The following is a 15,036-nucleotide window of genomic DNA, read 5'->3' on the forward strand; positions in this document are numbered from 1 at the left end:
GCTGTCGATTGACGTATCCCCTAAGCTGACAAATGTCTTCGTCTTTATTCGCAGGTATCTGAACGTTGATTCCGTTTCCCAAAAACTCAGAAAGGCATAATATTTTGATAAAGCTCCGCAAAGTTGCAGTCCTAAATATTCATGAAGTTCATTTATATTTATAATATGCCGACTATTGAAAAGTAATTTCCACAAAAGTGTTTGCTGCTATTTTGCACAAATTACCTGATTATAATTACAATATATATGTATGAGAACACAACGCTATCAGCCAATGGAGAACTGCGTTATGAAATTGCTTCACGCATTAACGCAACCTGGATGAAGTGGCGTTCCACAACTGGTGTTCTTTGTGTTCGACGTATCAATGAACGTCGCAAATCTAAAATTTACCACAATGTTGTCCGTCCTGTCGCTCTCTATGGTTCTGAGTGTTGGGCAAGTGATGGTGAGGGCAATGAACGGCATCTTGCGGTAATGGAGACGAAGATGTTGCGTTGGACGAGTGGCGTGACACGTTTTGATCACATCCGAAATGAAGATATCCACGATCGTTATGAGGTTGCACCGATCGTGGAAAAGTTGCGAGAGAGGCGTCTTCGATGGTATGGTCACGCAATTCGTGCCAACGAGAATTCACTTGCAAAGATTGCTCTGAACATCGAAATCGATGGTAAACGATCAAAAGGCAGGCTGAAACAACGGTGGCTTGATACACTGGATCGGGATTTAAAAGCCTCGCGATTGCATCCAGATCAGGCATTTGATAGGGCCAAATGGCATTTGTGAACGGGACAAAGGTTGAAGAAAAAGAAGATATATGTATGAAAACACTTACTACAACATTACAATGTGAAGTCAGTTAAGATATTCGCGCTCGAACAATGTCACTACCTTTATCGATGCTTACTTATGATAACGAATGAAATTTAGGAAAGTAGTTTTGTTTCCAATGAAAGAGCTTCTCCAGTATTCTGCTAATTGAATCAGAAATAGAACTAGAACTTCCTAAAATGTGACGTTTGCAAATTCCTTCTCAAAATCATTAGCTCTAACTTATTGTGGAACAGAAATGATGCACTCATGGGTACTGCCATCCCCTCGCCGCCCTTCGCTCAATGGTCGTTCGCAGTTTTTAACAGACGGCGGGCAGTGAGCATTAAAACTGGTAAAATTTTTAATTTTTTTTTGGAAATATTAACGAACGCTTTGGTACATTTTTCCCTAGATAGATTGGGGAAAAACACATACCTCTGAAATATATCACGAATGTTCCGCTGGCTTAAAATAACGCGTCACTATGTGGAAAACAATCATATGTATAACAATGTCATCTAAACTAGGATTCTTTGTATTCCACCAGCATTCTGACAAGATTTTTGCTGCATTGATGGGTTGTGATCTGTGCAAAAATTCAGCCAGTCAAGAAGCCAGTTTTTGACGAAAATTTGACATATAAGGAGTAATTTGAATATTTTGCTATGTACAATGGCCGAACGCACATTGAAAATCCCCCGGATAAAATCACAAACCCTCTCAAAAAGCGTCCAGCTTCTGTTTTTTCAACATGTTTCATTTTGGAGTCGGTTTTTGAAAATCAAATGTCTCAAAGAATACTCAACGCATGTGAATTCCTGAGCACCCTAACCAAAATCTCGAAATAGATATTTATCACAGTGGCCTGCAAGCGGGTGACCATTAGCCCTTCGGTGACGTTTTGGTGATGTAGATCCAGGAGGACTTCTTCCATATTCTTGAACCAAAAATTTGCATAGAATATTAGAAAACAGCCATTGACGGGAGGGTAGCAGCTCATTTTATCCATTTATCTAATCTTCTCCCATTTAAGCATTTTAAAGAAAAAGTGGTAGTATCCTTGAAATAGTTTTCACTCACACTACTGAGTTACAGATTTTCTTTTCTCTAAATTTTGAAATTTGAGATTATAGAGCGAAATTTCAGCCAAAATATGAACAGCTTCCTTTAAAGTTACAACCATTCCATAGAGATATGCGATGTTAAATTGTTGTGCTTTGGTTTAAGATTTGCTTTACAATATTCAAGGAACCATTCAAAATCAGCTTTATGATGGAATCGATGTTGATTATAAATCACATCATAAATTGAATGACACCAATTTTGAGAGCATCCATCCTTCCACCTTAGCGAAACTGATCCTTATTCTTTGCATTATTATTTTACAGAAATGGAAGATGGCACTTTTACTGTATTAAATTTCTATTTTCCAATTGAAAAGATGTTGTTTGGAAAAAAGGGCAAAAAAGGGAAAATATTCTGCAAGTATTTACAATTTTTCTTTATTGCATGTTGGTATTTGTAGAAACATTAAATGTTTAAATTCTCTCCTTAATCCAATCGATGTAAGCAGAGACACGAGTGTAAACGGAAGGAGCATCAACACTTCCGCATGGAATGTATCCCCATGAAACGACTCCGATGATCTCCAACTTTCCTCCATTCTCTTGAACAAGTGGGCCACCAGAGTCACCACTGCAGGCTGAGATACCTCCAGTCAATGGACCAGTGCAAATGTTGGTGTCGGCCAAAGGTGATGCTCCAGGTCCTCCCAAATGAGCTTCGCAGGCACTGTATTCAATGATGGGTTTGGTGACGGTTTGCAACAATTTTGGCATGCTTGCAGTGCTGGTGGTCGATGTACTTCCCCAACCATAGAGGGTGGCGGATCCACTGTGGATGACTCCGCTGGCTGGCAAGGCAACGGGTTGGATTTTGTCGTTGAAATCGAAAGCCTTGCTGAGGGTGATGATACCAATATCGTATGGTCCTACATCACCTCCGTATTTTGAGTGTTGAGTTTGTTTGGAAACACTACGTGATTGAGAACCCGAGGTTCCTCCGACGTTGTGTAGACCGGCAACAGCACTTACGAGAAGTGAAGGATAGGCCAAACAATGGGCAGCAGTGAGGACGTATTTGTCAGCAATGATGGATCCACCGCAGAAATGTGATCCCAAAAATTGCAAGGAAACGATGTATGGGGCAGCGTGGGCTGGAGCTTCCTTACCTCCAACTACTCTACCGGTGAATGGAGAGTATTGGAAAGATGGGAATCCATATTGGAGTTTGGTTCCAAAAGCCGTTGCAAGAACGGTTGCCAAAATAATTGCGATCTTCATGATTGTAGATCAACTGACTGTGATGCAGTTTCACGCTGTATTTATAGGTGCTCGATATGGTTAAACCTAATGACTTTAAATTTCAGTATCGACTTTGAAGCATGCAGATAACGAGACCATAAATTCATCATCGTGCCTTGTATCATGATTCTTTTTATAATATACGTAAATATTTCACTGAATAATGTATGCAAACTTTAAGAACTGATTTCTATTTTACGTGTAAATTAAAATGCTTATCGCTTTCCCATTTGCTGGATCATTCTTTATGTTAAAAAAAATGGTATTATGATCGACGTGAGTGTAGATGTGGATTATACTTTTCCACAATGTAAGCTTATGAGTTTTAAGGCTAATTGAACATCTTTATTCTACGTTTCAATTATAAAGTCTTGTTGGTCTGAATAAAATTGAGGAAGAATTATCCATTACAAAAAACGCATCAAAGAAGGGTTAGTTGTTTTCTGAAATGCGGTATTTGCATAACAAGGCGAATTTTATTCAGAATCGGAAAATTCTCCCAGGACTTATTTGAAGACTGGTTAACAAATTACTCAGCATTTAAACTTTGGAAACGTTTTATTCTTTTATTGATCAAATTGGCTTGATGAAACTGTGCGCGCTCTGTACAAGTGTCATTCAACCGGGTGCTGCTTCGGAAGATACATAAACGAAAGTGACATAGTAGGGCTGGCTGAGAACCGCTTCAACAGAGATAAATGGACTAACCTTTCCGAGTTCATGATATCGAGCTCTCCATTGGCTAATATTAATACTGGAAAATCGGAAGTTACCACTGACTACCATGGGTTTCTGACAGATAGCGTTATTAGATAGAAAGTCGTCTAGACTGAATAGTAAGCACTAGACAAATATAGGAGCGCAACTAGAGGCTTCTACGATATTGCGCTGGGATTAATGGAATCAACCAACCAACAACATCAAACAGCACTGGTGAAACATGAAGAATAAAGATAGGAGAATACAACTTTGAGACCGTTGATAATTTCTCCTATCTAGGGTCGAAAATCACAACCGATAACAGCTACGGTGATGAAATCCGCGCACGGTTGTTGTCAGCCAACAGAGTCTATTTCAGCTTACAAAAACTGTTCCGCTCGAAACGTATCACCATAGGGTCAAAGCTCTTCCTGTATAAGACAATGATCTTGCCAGCCCTCATGTATTCCTCGGAAACTTGGGTTCTCGGCAAGAAAAATTGCGAACTCTTGAGAAAAGAATCCTCGGAAGAATTTTTGGCCCCCTACATGAGGATGGACGATTCCGTAGTCTACATAACGACGAAATCTATGAGCGATACCATAACGGTCAGGCTGTGGGTAAAATCCGGCTCAATAGGTTACGGCGGGCGGGTCACTTAATCCGTATAGATGAGGATGTTCCAGCCCGCAAAGTCTATAAGGGCAATCAATATCTATGGTAGAAAAAGAAGACAAGGCAGACCCTGCCTGAGATGGAGCGATGGCGTAGGTCAGGATGCCAGACAGCTTTTAGGGATATGGAATTGGTAGATCTCGGCGCAAAACCGGGATGGAGTTCCTTATTAAGGCAAACCTAGATCGGATACCGGTTGTTGCGCCGTTGATGATGATGATGATTAATGGAACTAATCACAGTGACAATCCAATTGGGAATCAAACAGTTTATTTGGAGGTGTTTTCATTGCATTTTTGGTGTAGCACTCGGTGCTGCCTCTTTTTGTTTGAGACGGCGCAGAACCGTTTTCTCCTCCTCCGCTCCTTTCCTTGGTTCTATATTTCCGATCATTCCACTTGCGCGTTTTCTCTTTTGGGTTGTTCATTTTCGCAAACAATATTTTCGGTAACAGCCGCGGCCATTCGGATGTCACCGTTTTGGCGTGGAAACCCGCCATCATGGTTTCTTCAACTCGAGGCCCAATTGACTTTGGTCGGGCTGGACGAGAAAACAGTTGGGGTTGTCTCCGTCACCAGCCCCTGCGACTCCTTACAAAATAAATCAGACTTGCCGGGACGGCGACTGCAGCACCACGTCGCCTCACAATCTATGACCCCTTGAGCCGCCGCGGTTTGCTAGTGAATATTCATAACAGGTCCGTCATTGACCCCACAACATCTCATCCTGCTCACCCAGCACTCTTTCCATCGTTTTTGAAGACGTTGCCGACGCAAGTATTCGCGTACTTCTTCAAAAATACCGCAATAACACTACAGAGCGTAGTATCTCTGGGCCCGTTAAGCATGATGTTCAGCACTACATCAACACTACTGCTCCCCACTTTTCTCTTTGGTGCCCCCATTACTATCACATAAGCTCATAGTTTTGAGGAAAGAATCCAAAAAACTTCTTTAGCAGGGTATTTGTAAACCATCAGACAGTTATTGGGGTCTTCACCACTTCACATGCGGCCTAAACTCAATGGGGAATGGAAACCTTGTGATGACTACAGACGTTTGAATGCTCAGACCATTCCAGACCACTTATTCCATACCACTCATCCACGACTTTCCGCACTCTATCGCAAACTGCGGTATTTTCTCAATCATCAACATACCATCAAATCCCTGTAGCCCCCAAAGACAATCCGAAAATGGTAATATGCACACCTTTCAGACTCTTCGAGTTCACTAGGATGGCTTTTGGGCTGTGCAACGCGGCACAAACCTTTCAAAGATTCATCCCCTCTGCGCTACGAAACCTCGTCACGTATATTTGGATGATGTTCTGGTCGCGTCTTCCTCTAAGTCCGAGCATTTAGAGCACCGCGAGTGCATTTTTCAACGTCTCTTTGAGGCCGATCTGGTATTCAACGTTGAAAAGTGCAAATTTCTACAACTGCAGGTGAGAGTCCTCTGCCACCTCATTACCCCTGAAGGCATCCGACCGGACCCAGTCAAGGTGTAAGCGATTTCGAGCTTCCCACTTCCAAAAACCGTTAAAGATCTTGGGCATGTTAAACTTCTATCGTCCGTTTTGCCCAAGACCGCCCACCATCGATCGATCCTTAACTCCTTCTTGTCTGGGCCGAAAACTAAAGACTCCCGTCTGATTATCCCAGAAGCTGTTCAAGCGTTTGAGACCACCAAGCGGCAGCTGGTGGATGCTAAACTTCTGGCATTCGATCAACAAGATGCATCCCTAGCCGTATTCGGCGATGCTTCAGTCATTGCCATAGGTGCTGCTCTTCACCAAAAAGTGAATGAAATCTGGCAGCTGTTGAGCTTCTTCTCCAAGCAACAACGGAACTACAGCACCTATGATCGTCAGTGATTCCGTGCGTACCTCACAATTAAATACTTTCTGTATTTCCATGAAAGCAGGTCGTTCACATTATTCAGGGACCATAAGCTACTCACTTTTGCCTTGAAGCAGAAGCCCAACAAGCCATCTCCTCGCCAACTTCGGCACTTGAGTTTTATCAGCCAGTTCATTTCCGACATTCAACACGTATCTGGAAAAGATAACGTAGTTATTGATGCTTTATCCCTTGTTGCAGAGGTCAAGTTACCCGCCACCATCGATTTTCAAACATTCGCCGAGGTGCAGTAGGACAACGCGTTTCTTGCAGCAGCCCAGCCCAGCCCACGGTTTCCTCACTCTCTCACACCAATGGAACCCCGGTGAGTCGCGTTTACCCTTATACGCAGTCATCACTAAAGCTCAGTTAGTTGAAATCATCGATCAGTCTCCACATTTCCGCAGTCAACCAGATTTTGAAAGATCATTTGCTGCCAGTGGAATGATTATTAAAGTGTCAGACATCCATCGTTGTTCTTACGGTCACCAGAGCCAATTATTATAAACTTTACACGCCGGGGAACCTCATTTTTCCTCTTTTGCATTTATCTATGTTGGAGCAGGAATATATTACAACTAATTTTTCAGGTTTTGTGTGAAACAAAATCTTATTAAAATCAATTGTCTGCTGTCACACTCGATTTACTCCAACACTGCTAGATCGATTGTTATGAAATTTGGTGGGAACATGTGATCTGTGTGTCCCTATACATACAGCGAATGGCGCCATTTTCTGTTGAGTTTCAAGGGAGCTGCGAAAGGGGCTGCAAATTTTTTCACAGAATATGGTCATATGGGGTATCAAATGAAAGGACTCGATTAGTACTTTCCGACCCCGAACCGTTCTTGTTTCTGACATGCGGTGAAACATAGGGAAGTGAGGGCTCAAAATGTGTGCCCAAAAAGTGAAACATTTCTCGTTCTCAAAACCTACCCATACGAAAGATCTAAAAAAAATCACAGTGATGCATCTATACAAAATCTAGATCTTAAAATGCATCCCATGCATTCCATGCATCTCCATGATAGAAAGTAATAATAGTATATTACCATATTCTGGAAATTCACCAGAAAATCCATTTAGGCGATAATATAGGACATAATTCTAGAAAGTTTGAACGCAATCTAACTATTGTTAACAAAGTTATTGTAAGTCAAAATATTGCATTTCACGTAAATTTATTGCATTCTAGTATGAAGTGTATAACGTCATCATCATATCTGTAAAGTGAACTTATATGAACGGTGGGGCCTCTGGAGACACTTCCTTTTATCTTTTTTAGCTTCTTTTTAGTTATTTGAATATCAATATCGATTACTGTAGACAGGCATATGAGTGTATAGGTATATGCTAATGACATTTGCGAGTAGTGTTCAATAAAATCAATAAAACGGGCGTGTATGTATGTATGCTTTCGTGGAAGTGGAATTGAGTAAATATGCGTTTGATCAATTTTGCCCACAATACTCCCGTCTTTTATTTGTATGTACATACGGGTGCTCAGAGGTGGCGGCGAGGAAGATGGGGCGGCAACCCTATCGGCCAAACCAAAACCAATTGGCCGAGGAAAACCTCCATAGTGGTGGCACCGGGAGACGCTGTAATCACTTTGGTTTGCCGGCCGTGATTTAGTAGGCGAATGCTCCAACGGCCTAATCAGGGCGATCAGACCCGAGTCTGCACGGGGACTCATCTGAAGTGGCAAATTGGTCACGAAACCTTACCAGGGGTATACTGGTACCATGGGAACCGGGAAAGCCCCTGGACTCACATACTTCGGGTGAACTCCTGTTGTATGTGAGGACAGCTCGGTTATTTGCGGTTGGCGCCCCTAGTGGGAGTTTCATGGTGGTTGTGGTTATGCTCAAGCGAGAAGAGACCTCGGTAGAGAGATAGTAGAGAGGTAGTAGAGATTTAGGTAAATCTTACATCCACCAATATGAATGCTAAGCCATGCACTTGGTATAGACTGGTACCGTTGCGCTTGTCTCAGTGGGGCTCTGATTGTGGTCACAAAATCAATCCATGTCTGAAGAGGACCGTAGGATTAAGTCTCCACGACAGGTACCTACGTAAAACACCGAGGATTTCACTGTATGTACATACGGATATTTTGTTTGGCAATATATTTTGTTTGTTCCATACAAACGCTAGGTTTTATTGTTTGTTGGGGGGCGCAAAGCAAAATCTAGAGAAGAACGCTTAATAGGATCTAAAGAGCTACTTGTACAGATGCTGCTGTGGCTCTGTAGTGCTGCCTAGCAAATGCTCTTACCCTTACACCTTCTCCCCTTGAACTCCATATATATAATATAATATGCAATAACGTGCAGAACTGTTAGACTACCTGACTCCGGATGTTTGACAGCGAAGCCATACGGCCATAGTAGCATCCTAGACGAAGTCGCCAGGCAGCTCTGGGCTTTCCGACGGGACTACGTTGTTGTAAATTTATGGCACAGTAGTCTTCACGGAATACACAGATTATAGAAAATTCGAGAGTGTATTCCAGGTACTGTTCCTAGTTGAAGCTTGTCGTTGGCTGGCCTGACTCCACTTTTAGCAGTCTCTCAATGGGTACAGTCAGTGCTTCTCTCGCGTCTACTTAAGAGCAGCCCATTTCAGAAGACGAAAGTTTATCAACTGCATCAAGCATTTGGCCCTCCTATGACGAAACCAAACGTGAGAGCTTTTGGGCCACCCGTGTGCCAATGCATACAGGATTACAACGGCCTATAGCGGGCCATGCTGCCAGAGTCAGCATAAACTACAATTGGCATTGTCAAAGTTGCGGAAATGAGACAGAAAGCTTGAGACATTTCCTTTGCGGTTGCCCATTTCAAGCATGGGCCATGTTGTGCACACTAGATGAACCTTTCTTCCGGGATTGAGAATGGATTGGAGAAAGTCAGCATTCTGGAGACCCACGATACCATTATTGAAGTGCGCGGACTGTATCTCACGCCTTTAGGAGGAGTAGGAAATACTTTGCTTGTATTCTGAAGCGTTTAACTCTCCACTGCCACACTTGACGCTCTTGAAAACCCCATCGAAATCGATAAAGAGCAAGTGAAGCGGAGATTCAAAATCCGCACACTGTCTCACAGTGATCCGAGAAGTGCTGGTATGGTCAGGAAAGGAAGATCTTGAAAGGAAACCATCCTGCTCTTTGACTTGCTTTTCTTGTCAAGGAGGTTTTGTTTTCGAGGTGTTCTTTGATGCGTTTCACAATTATTTTAGCAACTATCTCTCGGGAAAACAAATCGGGAAAACACGTATACTTTTCCCATTGTTACTCTGAAGATCCTTCTTCAGTGTCTTAACGGTCCCCTAGATTTTGAATTTTCAGAATTAGCGAATAAGTGGAAGTAGAAAATTACAGCAGCTGCAACGAACTTTGCCCGCTTGAGTTCATTGACGACCAAGATAAATTCGCTCATGTTTGTCAGAAAAGCAGAGAGAGTATTTCATCCACATGAAAAGGAACTTCATCAGATGTTTTATGGTTGAGATCCATTGCCGAATGTTTTTTCCAGCTTTAGAGCTGATAATAATGGTAAATGGAGAATCGATCGTTACTGTCTTTACCGGGCCATCGAATGACTTTCGACCAAGGTCTATCGTGACGCGCTATACGCTACAAAAACCATTATTATTTGCGACAGCTCCATCCTCCCTGACCAGAGCAATAATAGACTCAATTTTGTCACGGTACACACAACACTATACTTCCTGAGATCTGCTACCCTTCCGGATGTCAAGCACGTCGCGAGCGCCTCTACTCGCAGCGGGAATATAATCCTTCATTCCTGACTTTCCTCAGTCAGTCGAATCTTGCCGCGCTCCTCCAGGACGTGATCCACAACTTTACTTTCTCCTAGGAAAAAATAGCATTCTCCACCGAAAGATGTATTGTCCTACCTTTTCTTCTACTTGGTTGAAAGCAGTGTACCCCGATACCAAATTTATTAAATTTAATCAAATAAATAGAAAACTAATTAATATTATAATTTATGTTGATACTAAAATCAGTTTTAATATTCATAAATATTAACATCGATGCATACATGTCGATAACAGGAAAATTTACCATGATAAATTAGATTTATGATATGATTATCTAAATGCTCCAAAGCCAGTTCGCTACTATAAATAGAGCGTGAAACTGCATCGTAGTCAGTTGATCTACAATCATGAAGATCGCAATTATTTTGGCAACCGTTCTTGCAACGGCTTTTGGAACCAAACTCCAATATGGATTCCCATCTTTCCAATACTCTCCATTCACCGGTAGAGTAGTTGGAGGTAAGGAAGCTCCAGCCCACGCTGCCCCATACATCGTTTCTCTGCAATTTTTGGGATCACATTTCTGCGGTGGATCCATCATTGCTGACAAATACGTCCTCACTGCTGCCCATTGTTTGGCCTATCCTTCACTTCTCGTAAGTGCTGTTGCCGGTCTACACAACGTCGGAGGAACCTCAGGTTCTCAATCACGTAGTGTTTCCAAACAAACTCAACACTCAAAATACGGAGGTGATGTAGGACCATACGATATTGGTATCATCACCCTCAGCAAGGCTTTCGATTTCAACGACAAAATCCAACCCGTTGCCTTGCCAGCCAGCGGAGTCATCCACAGTGGATCCGCCACCCTCTATGGTTGGGGAAGTACATCGACCACCAGCACTGCAAGCATGCCAAAACTGTTGCAAACCGTCACCAAACCCATCATTGAATACAGTGCCTGCGAAGCTCATTTGGGAGGACCTGGAGCATCGCCTTTGGCCGACACCAACATTTGCACTGGTCCATTGAGTGGAGGTATCTCAGCCTGCAGTGGTGACTCTGGTGGCCCACTTGTTCAAGAGAATGGTGGAAAGTTGGAGATCATCGGAGTCGTTTCATGGGGATACATTCCATGCGGAAGTGTTGATGCTCCTTCCGTTTACACTCGTGTCTCTGCTTACACCGATTGGATTAAGGAGAGGATTTAAACACTTAATGTTTCTAGAAATGATTTATTAACTTAAAATAAAATAGTGTGTACTCTACCACAGACTCCTTTTTGTTTCATTACTTTCTTAGAATTGATTGCTTAGTTTCTAGACTTTGTAAAAGAGCGTTCCTTTAATAGTGTAGATATTATATTTGTTTGCAAGCATACACTTATTTCGGGCATCTAGCTGGATTGGCTGTTTCTATTCAGTGCACTGTGAGTTATTCATGGTTACTGCTGATTGTGATTTAAGTTCTGGAAAGTAACCAAATGATAACCCTTGTTGTAAAGTTTCACCGAAGGATTTCAGATCTCGAAAATATAAGACAACATCAGTAAATTAACAACTTGGATATCATATGACGTAGAAACTCGGTAGTTTCCCTGAACTATGAACCACAAAGTGCATTATTGGTTAACAGTGGTAAAACTCGACATAAAAGCGTTCATATAAACAAGGAGTCAATCCGCTTTAACGATCCTATTAAATCTTTATACCTTACCCTACTTTTGAACGAACCTACTCCTGAAAAGACCAGCAATTAAACCTTTGATCACTTTCAGTTTCATTTTCTGGTTCGCAGCTCATTTGGATATGAAATTGAACCCCCAACACGGTGCCCATATAATCAAAAACGTAATCCTATATGAATATTTCAAAACACCATGTATCGAGTCAGTATTGACTAGGAAGGTGTCAGTCCATTCCTTAATTTCCGAGTGTCGGAAATTGCATCTAGAGAGGAAAATTCCTTCCGTTCGACTCCATGTTCTTGCTCAAGGTCGAGGGAGTGGGTCTGTCTGGATTCGGTGTTTAAAAATAACGTTTTTTAGAGCTTATCTGACGCCGAATGAGACGATGCCGGACTTCCAGCGCCGGTTTGATCCTCTGGGGCACGCTTTTTGAGACTGGCGGGGCGAATCCTGGTAGGTGGTAATTTTAATACTTGGGCTCTTGAATGGGGCGTGCCTCGGCGGTACTCCAGAGGGAAACTGATCCCGGAAATAGTGGCGAGTTCAGGCTCGTATTTTGAAACATTGGATCCACGGTAACGACTCGGGGTTCAGGCTGGGAAGGAAGCATCCCTGACATCAGTTTTGCGTCGGAATATCTGGGTCCATCAGTGGGCGTTTGTCCTGGAAGACTTCCCGGCAAGCGATCACCAGTACATCGCGTTCCAAGTGGTTAACACTACAACAACCCGGCGCTACCCCTGCATGTGGAATGTCGCGAGGGTGAAGATTGGTAAATTCGCCGAAGCTGTTGGAACAGGCAGAGTCATGCTGGATTGTGCGTCAGGGGGTAGTAGCGCTGCAGTAGACACTCTAGTAAACTCAGTGACGAACCTGATAATAATAGCGCGTGAGGCTTCCATGCCCCGGAGCCTTCTATTTACTGATGGACGGCAGAAATTGCCAACCTACAGAGGAAGTATCATAAGTTCCGCCATTTGACACAACGTTTACACGCCAGCGCCTGATCCCGATCTTCTCGCTTGCTTGAAGGAGGGCATTTTTTCTTGTCACTGGAAGGTAAAGAGACTCGTGCTGATCAGCAAGTGAAAAGGAGATCTAGAGCTGCCGTCTGCATACCGACCGCTGTGTCTGCTTCACACATCGGAGAAAGTGCTCGAAAAGCTAATTAGGAGTAGCCTTGCTGAAACGATCCGCACTGCCGAGGAGGTATCCTCAAGGCCGTCGGGTTCAGAACTGGGAGATCCACGGTGAATGGTGTTATGCAGATCGTGGATGCAGTTAATCGAACCGAGGCACACAGCCACAGATCTCAACGAATAGTTCTCCTTATAACGCTTGATGTCAGAAATACCTTCAATTCCATATGATGGACGAATATTCAAGGCACATTAGAAAATCTATTCCACTGGCAAAGCTTTCTTGCGGATGTTGAAGAAGTAACTAAAAGACCGCTCCCTGTTCTATGAGAGGAGGAGGGGATTAGAGAAGAATTAAAGGAATTAAAGCAACAGCGGCTAATGGCGAGTGTTAGAGGCCAACGCAGTCCGTTCTGCTCTACGGCGCGGAGGTATGCGCTGATGCCCTTGACAAGGAACTACATCGTAAGCGCCTTGCTCAAGTGAAAAGACGGGGAGTTTAGCGAGTGGCTCATCGCACTGTTTCAGAGCCGGCAGTGATGGTGATCACGGGAATGAGCACCGTTACCCTCCTTGCCAAGGAGCGTAAAACTATCTACAGCCGTAAGGGAGAAAACTTAAGAGAGGCGGTCGCCCATGAAGAGCGTTAACGCACCCTTATCGAGTTGCAATTCTCTTGAGAAATCAGGTAGATAGACTGCGCAATCATCGGACACAAGGAAGCACACTCTGTGCACAAGGAAGCACACTCTGTGCATAAAAGCATTCACCCAACCTACTCTAAAAAAATCCCACATCAAGGGCTCTGATGTTAAAATCTCCTACGACTAAGACTTTCCGCATCTCTAACCTGGTCCCCCAAGATAGTGAGCTTTTCCCCTAAAACCAATCATAGGTTCATTCGGGGTAAAGAAAACGTTGAAAAAAGTTAACCTCGCATAGTGGTCATTTCCATGTGGTCCATGCTTCTTGGTTTGTCACATTAACATTGATATGAACGAAAGACGTTGTATGTAGACACCAAATATGCCCAGAACTTGAATCTCCCCGACAATATTTTTTGGAGAGAGAAAACAAGCCGGGAAACCGGACCTGGACACTTTAAGTATGAAAGGTTTTGCGTATTTATTTTATAAAGCGATTTGAGTGTGCATTTGTCGCATTAGAACCTAGCACGTAATATATGCATATATTATGTGAGAATATCCACCTTCGTGCGATATTTACATTCAAAGTCTTAACTTTACACAGAAACGGCATATTTGACCTGTTATAATTTTGTTAGTAATAGTGCGATTTTTACCAAAGTTGCCAGAATCATGGTCCATTTTAGGATGAACTTAAGGGGGCTTCGCAGCCAATTACTAAAAATTATAGTAATATACTATTATTAAGTTTAATTGAGCAGGAAGATATTTCGGAGCCTAGGCATCATATAGTCGCAACCTTTTGTTTTTTTGCAACTTTTTCGATGCGACAGTTTCTGAGAACGGGCTGGTGAAAAAAATTATCACTTTCGACCCCCTGCACTTCTCCCTTTTGCAACAAATGTCAACACTAAGATCTGCTTCGGAAATTACTAACCAATACCTTTCATTTGATACCCCACATGACTATATTTGGTGAAAAAAAAATGTACATCTCCCTTTTGAATGTGTGGGGACCTCCCTTTAAATTCGAGGTAGAAGGATGTAACTTACCATATGCACGGGCGTTCACAGTTTCCATCTTTCCACCAAATTTGGTGTCAATCGCTATAGCCATCTCCGAGAAAAATGCGTGTGACGGAGAGACAGACAGACAAACAGTAAACCGATTTTAATAAGGTTTTGTGTTTACACAAGATCTTATTAAAATCATGTGTTTACACAAAACCTTAAAAAATGTGATCGGCGTCGTCCACAACCCCATTGCAAAACACACAATCATAAGATCGGACCTTCTAAGTAAGCATGAAAACCTCCACGC

At 42.7% G+C, this 15,036-nt stretch overlaps 2 protein-coding genes across 2 annotated transcripts; one reads left to right on the top strand and one right to left on the bottom strand.

Annotated features, from left to right (window-relative positions):
- Positions 1–2,302: 2,302 nt before the first annotated feature.
- On the bottom strand, positions 2,303–3,189 carry LOC119646396 (lectizyme-like). Its single transcript, XM_038046839.1, has one exon. The coding sequence runs from the start codon at positions 3,156–3,158 to the stop codon at positions 2,355–2,357; it is 804 nt and encodes a 267-aa protein (XP_037902767.1). The 5' UTR covers positions 3,159–3,189; the 3' UTR covers positions 2,303–2,354.
- Positions 3,190–10,615: 7,426 nt separating this feature from the next.
- Positions 10,616–11,485, top strand: LOC119646313 (lectizyme-like). The gene has a single exon (XM_038046731.1). The coding sequence runs from the start codon at positions 10,650–10,652 to the stop codon at positions 11,451–11,453; it is 804 nt and encodes a 267-aa protein (XP_037902659.1). The 5' UTR covers positions 10,616–10,649; the 3' UTR covers positions 11,454–11,485.
- The last annotated feature ends 3,551 nt before the right edge of the window (positions 11,486–15,036 follow it).

Source organism: Hermetia illucens, chromosome 1 (assembly GCF_905115235.1).
Source record: "Hermetia illucens chromosome 1, iHerIll2.2.curated.20191125, whole genome shotgun sequence".
NCBI lineage: Eukaryota > Metazoa > Arthropoda > Insecta > Diptera > Stratiomyidae > Hermetia > Hermetia illucens.

Coding starts and splice junctions, on each gene's coding strand:
- LOC119646313 (XM_038046731.1), top strand. CDS start 10,650: ATGAAGATCGCAATTATTTTGGCAACCGTTCTTGCAACGGCTTTTGGA.
- LOC119646396 (XM_038046839.1), bottom strand. CDS start 3,158: ATGAAGATCGCAATTATTTTGGCAACCGTTCTTGCAACGGCTTTTGGA.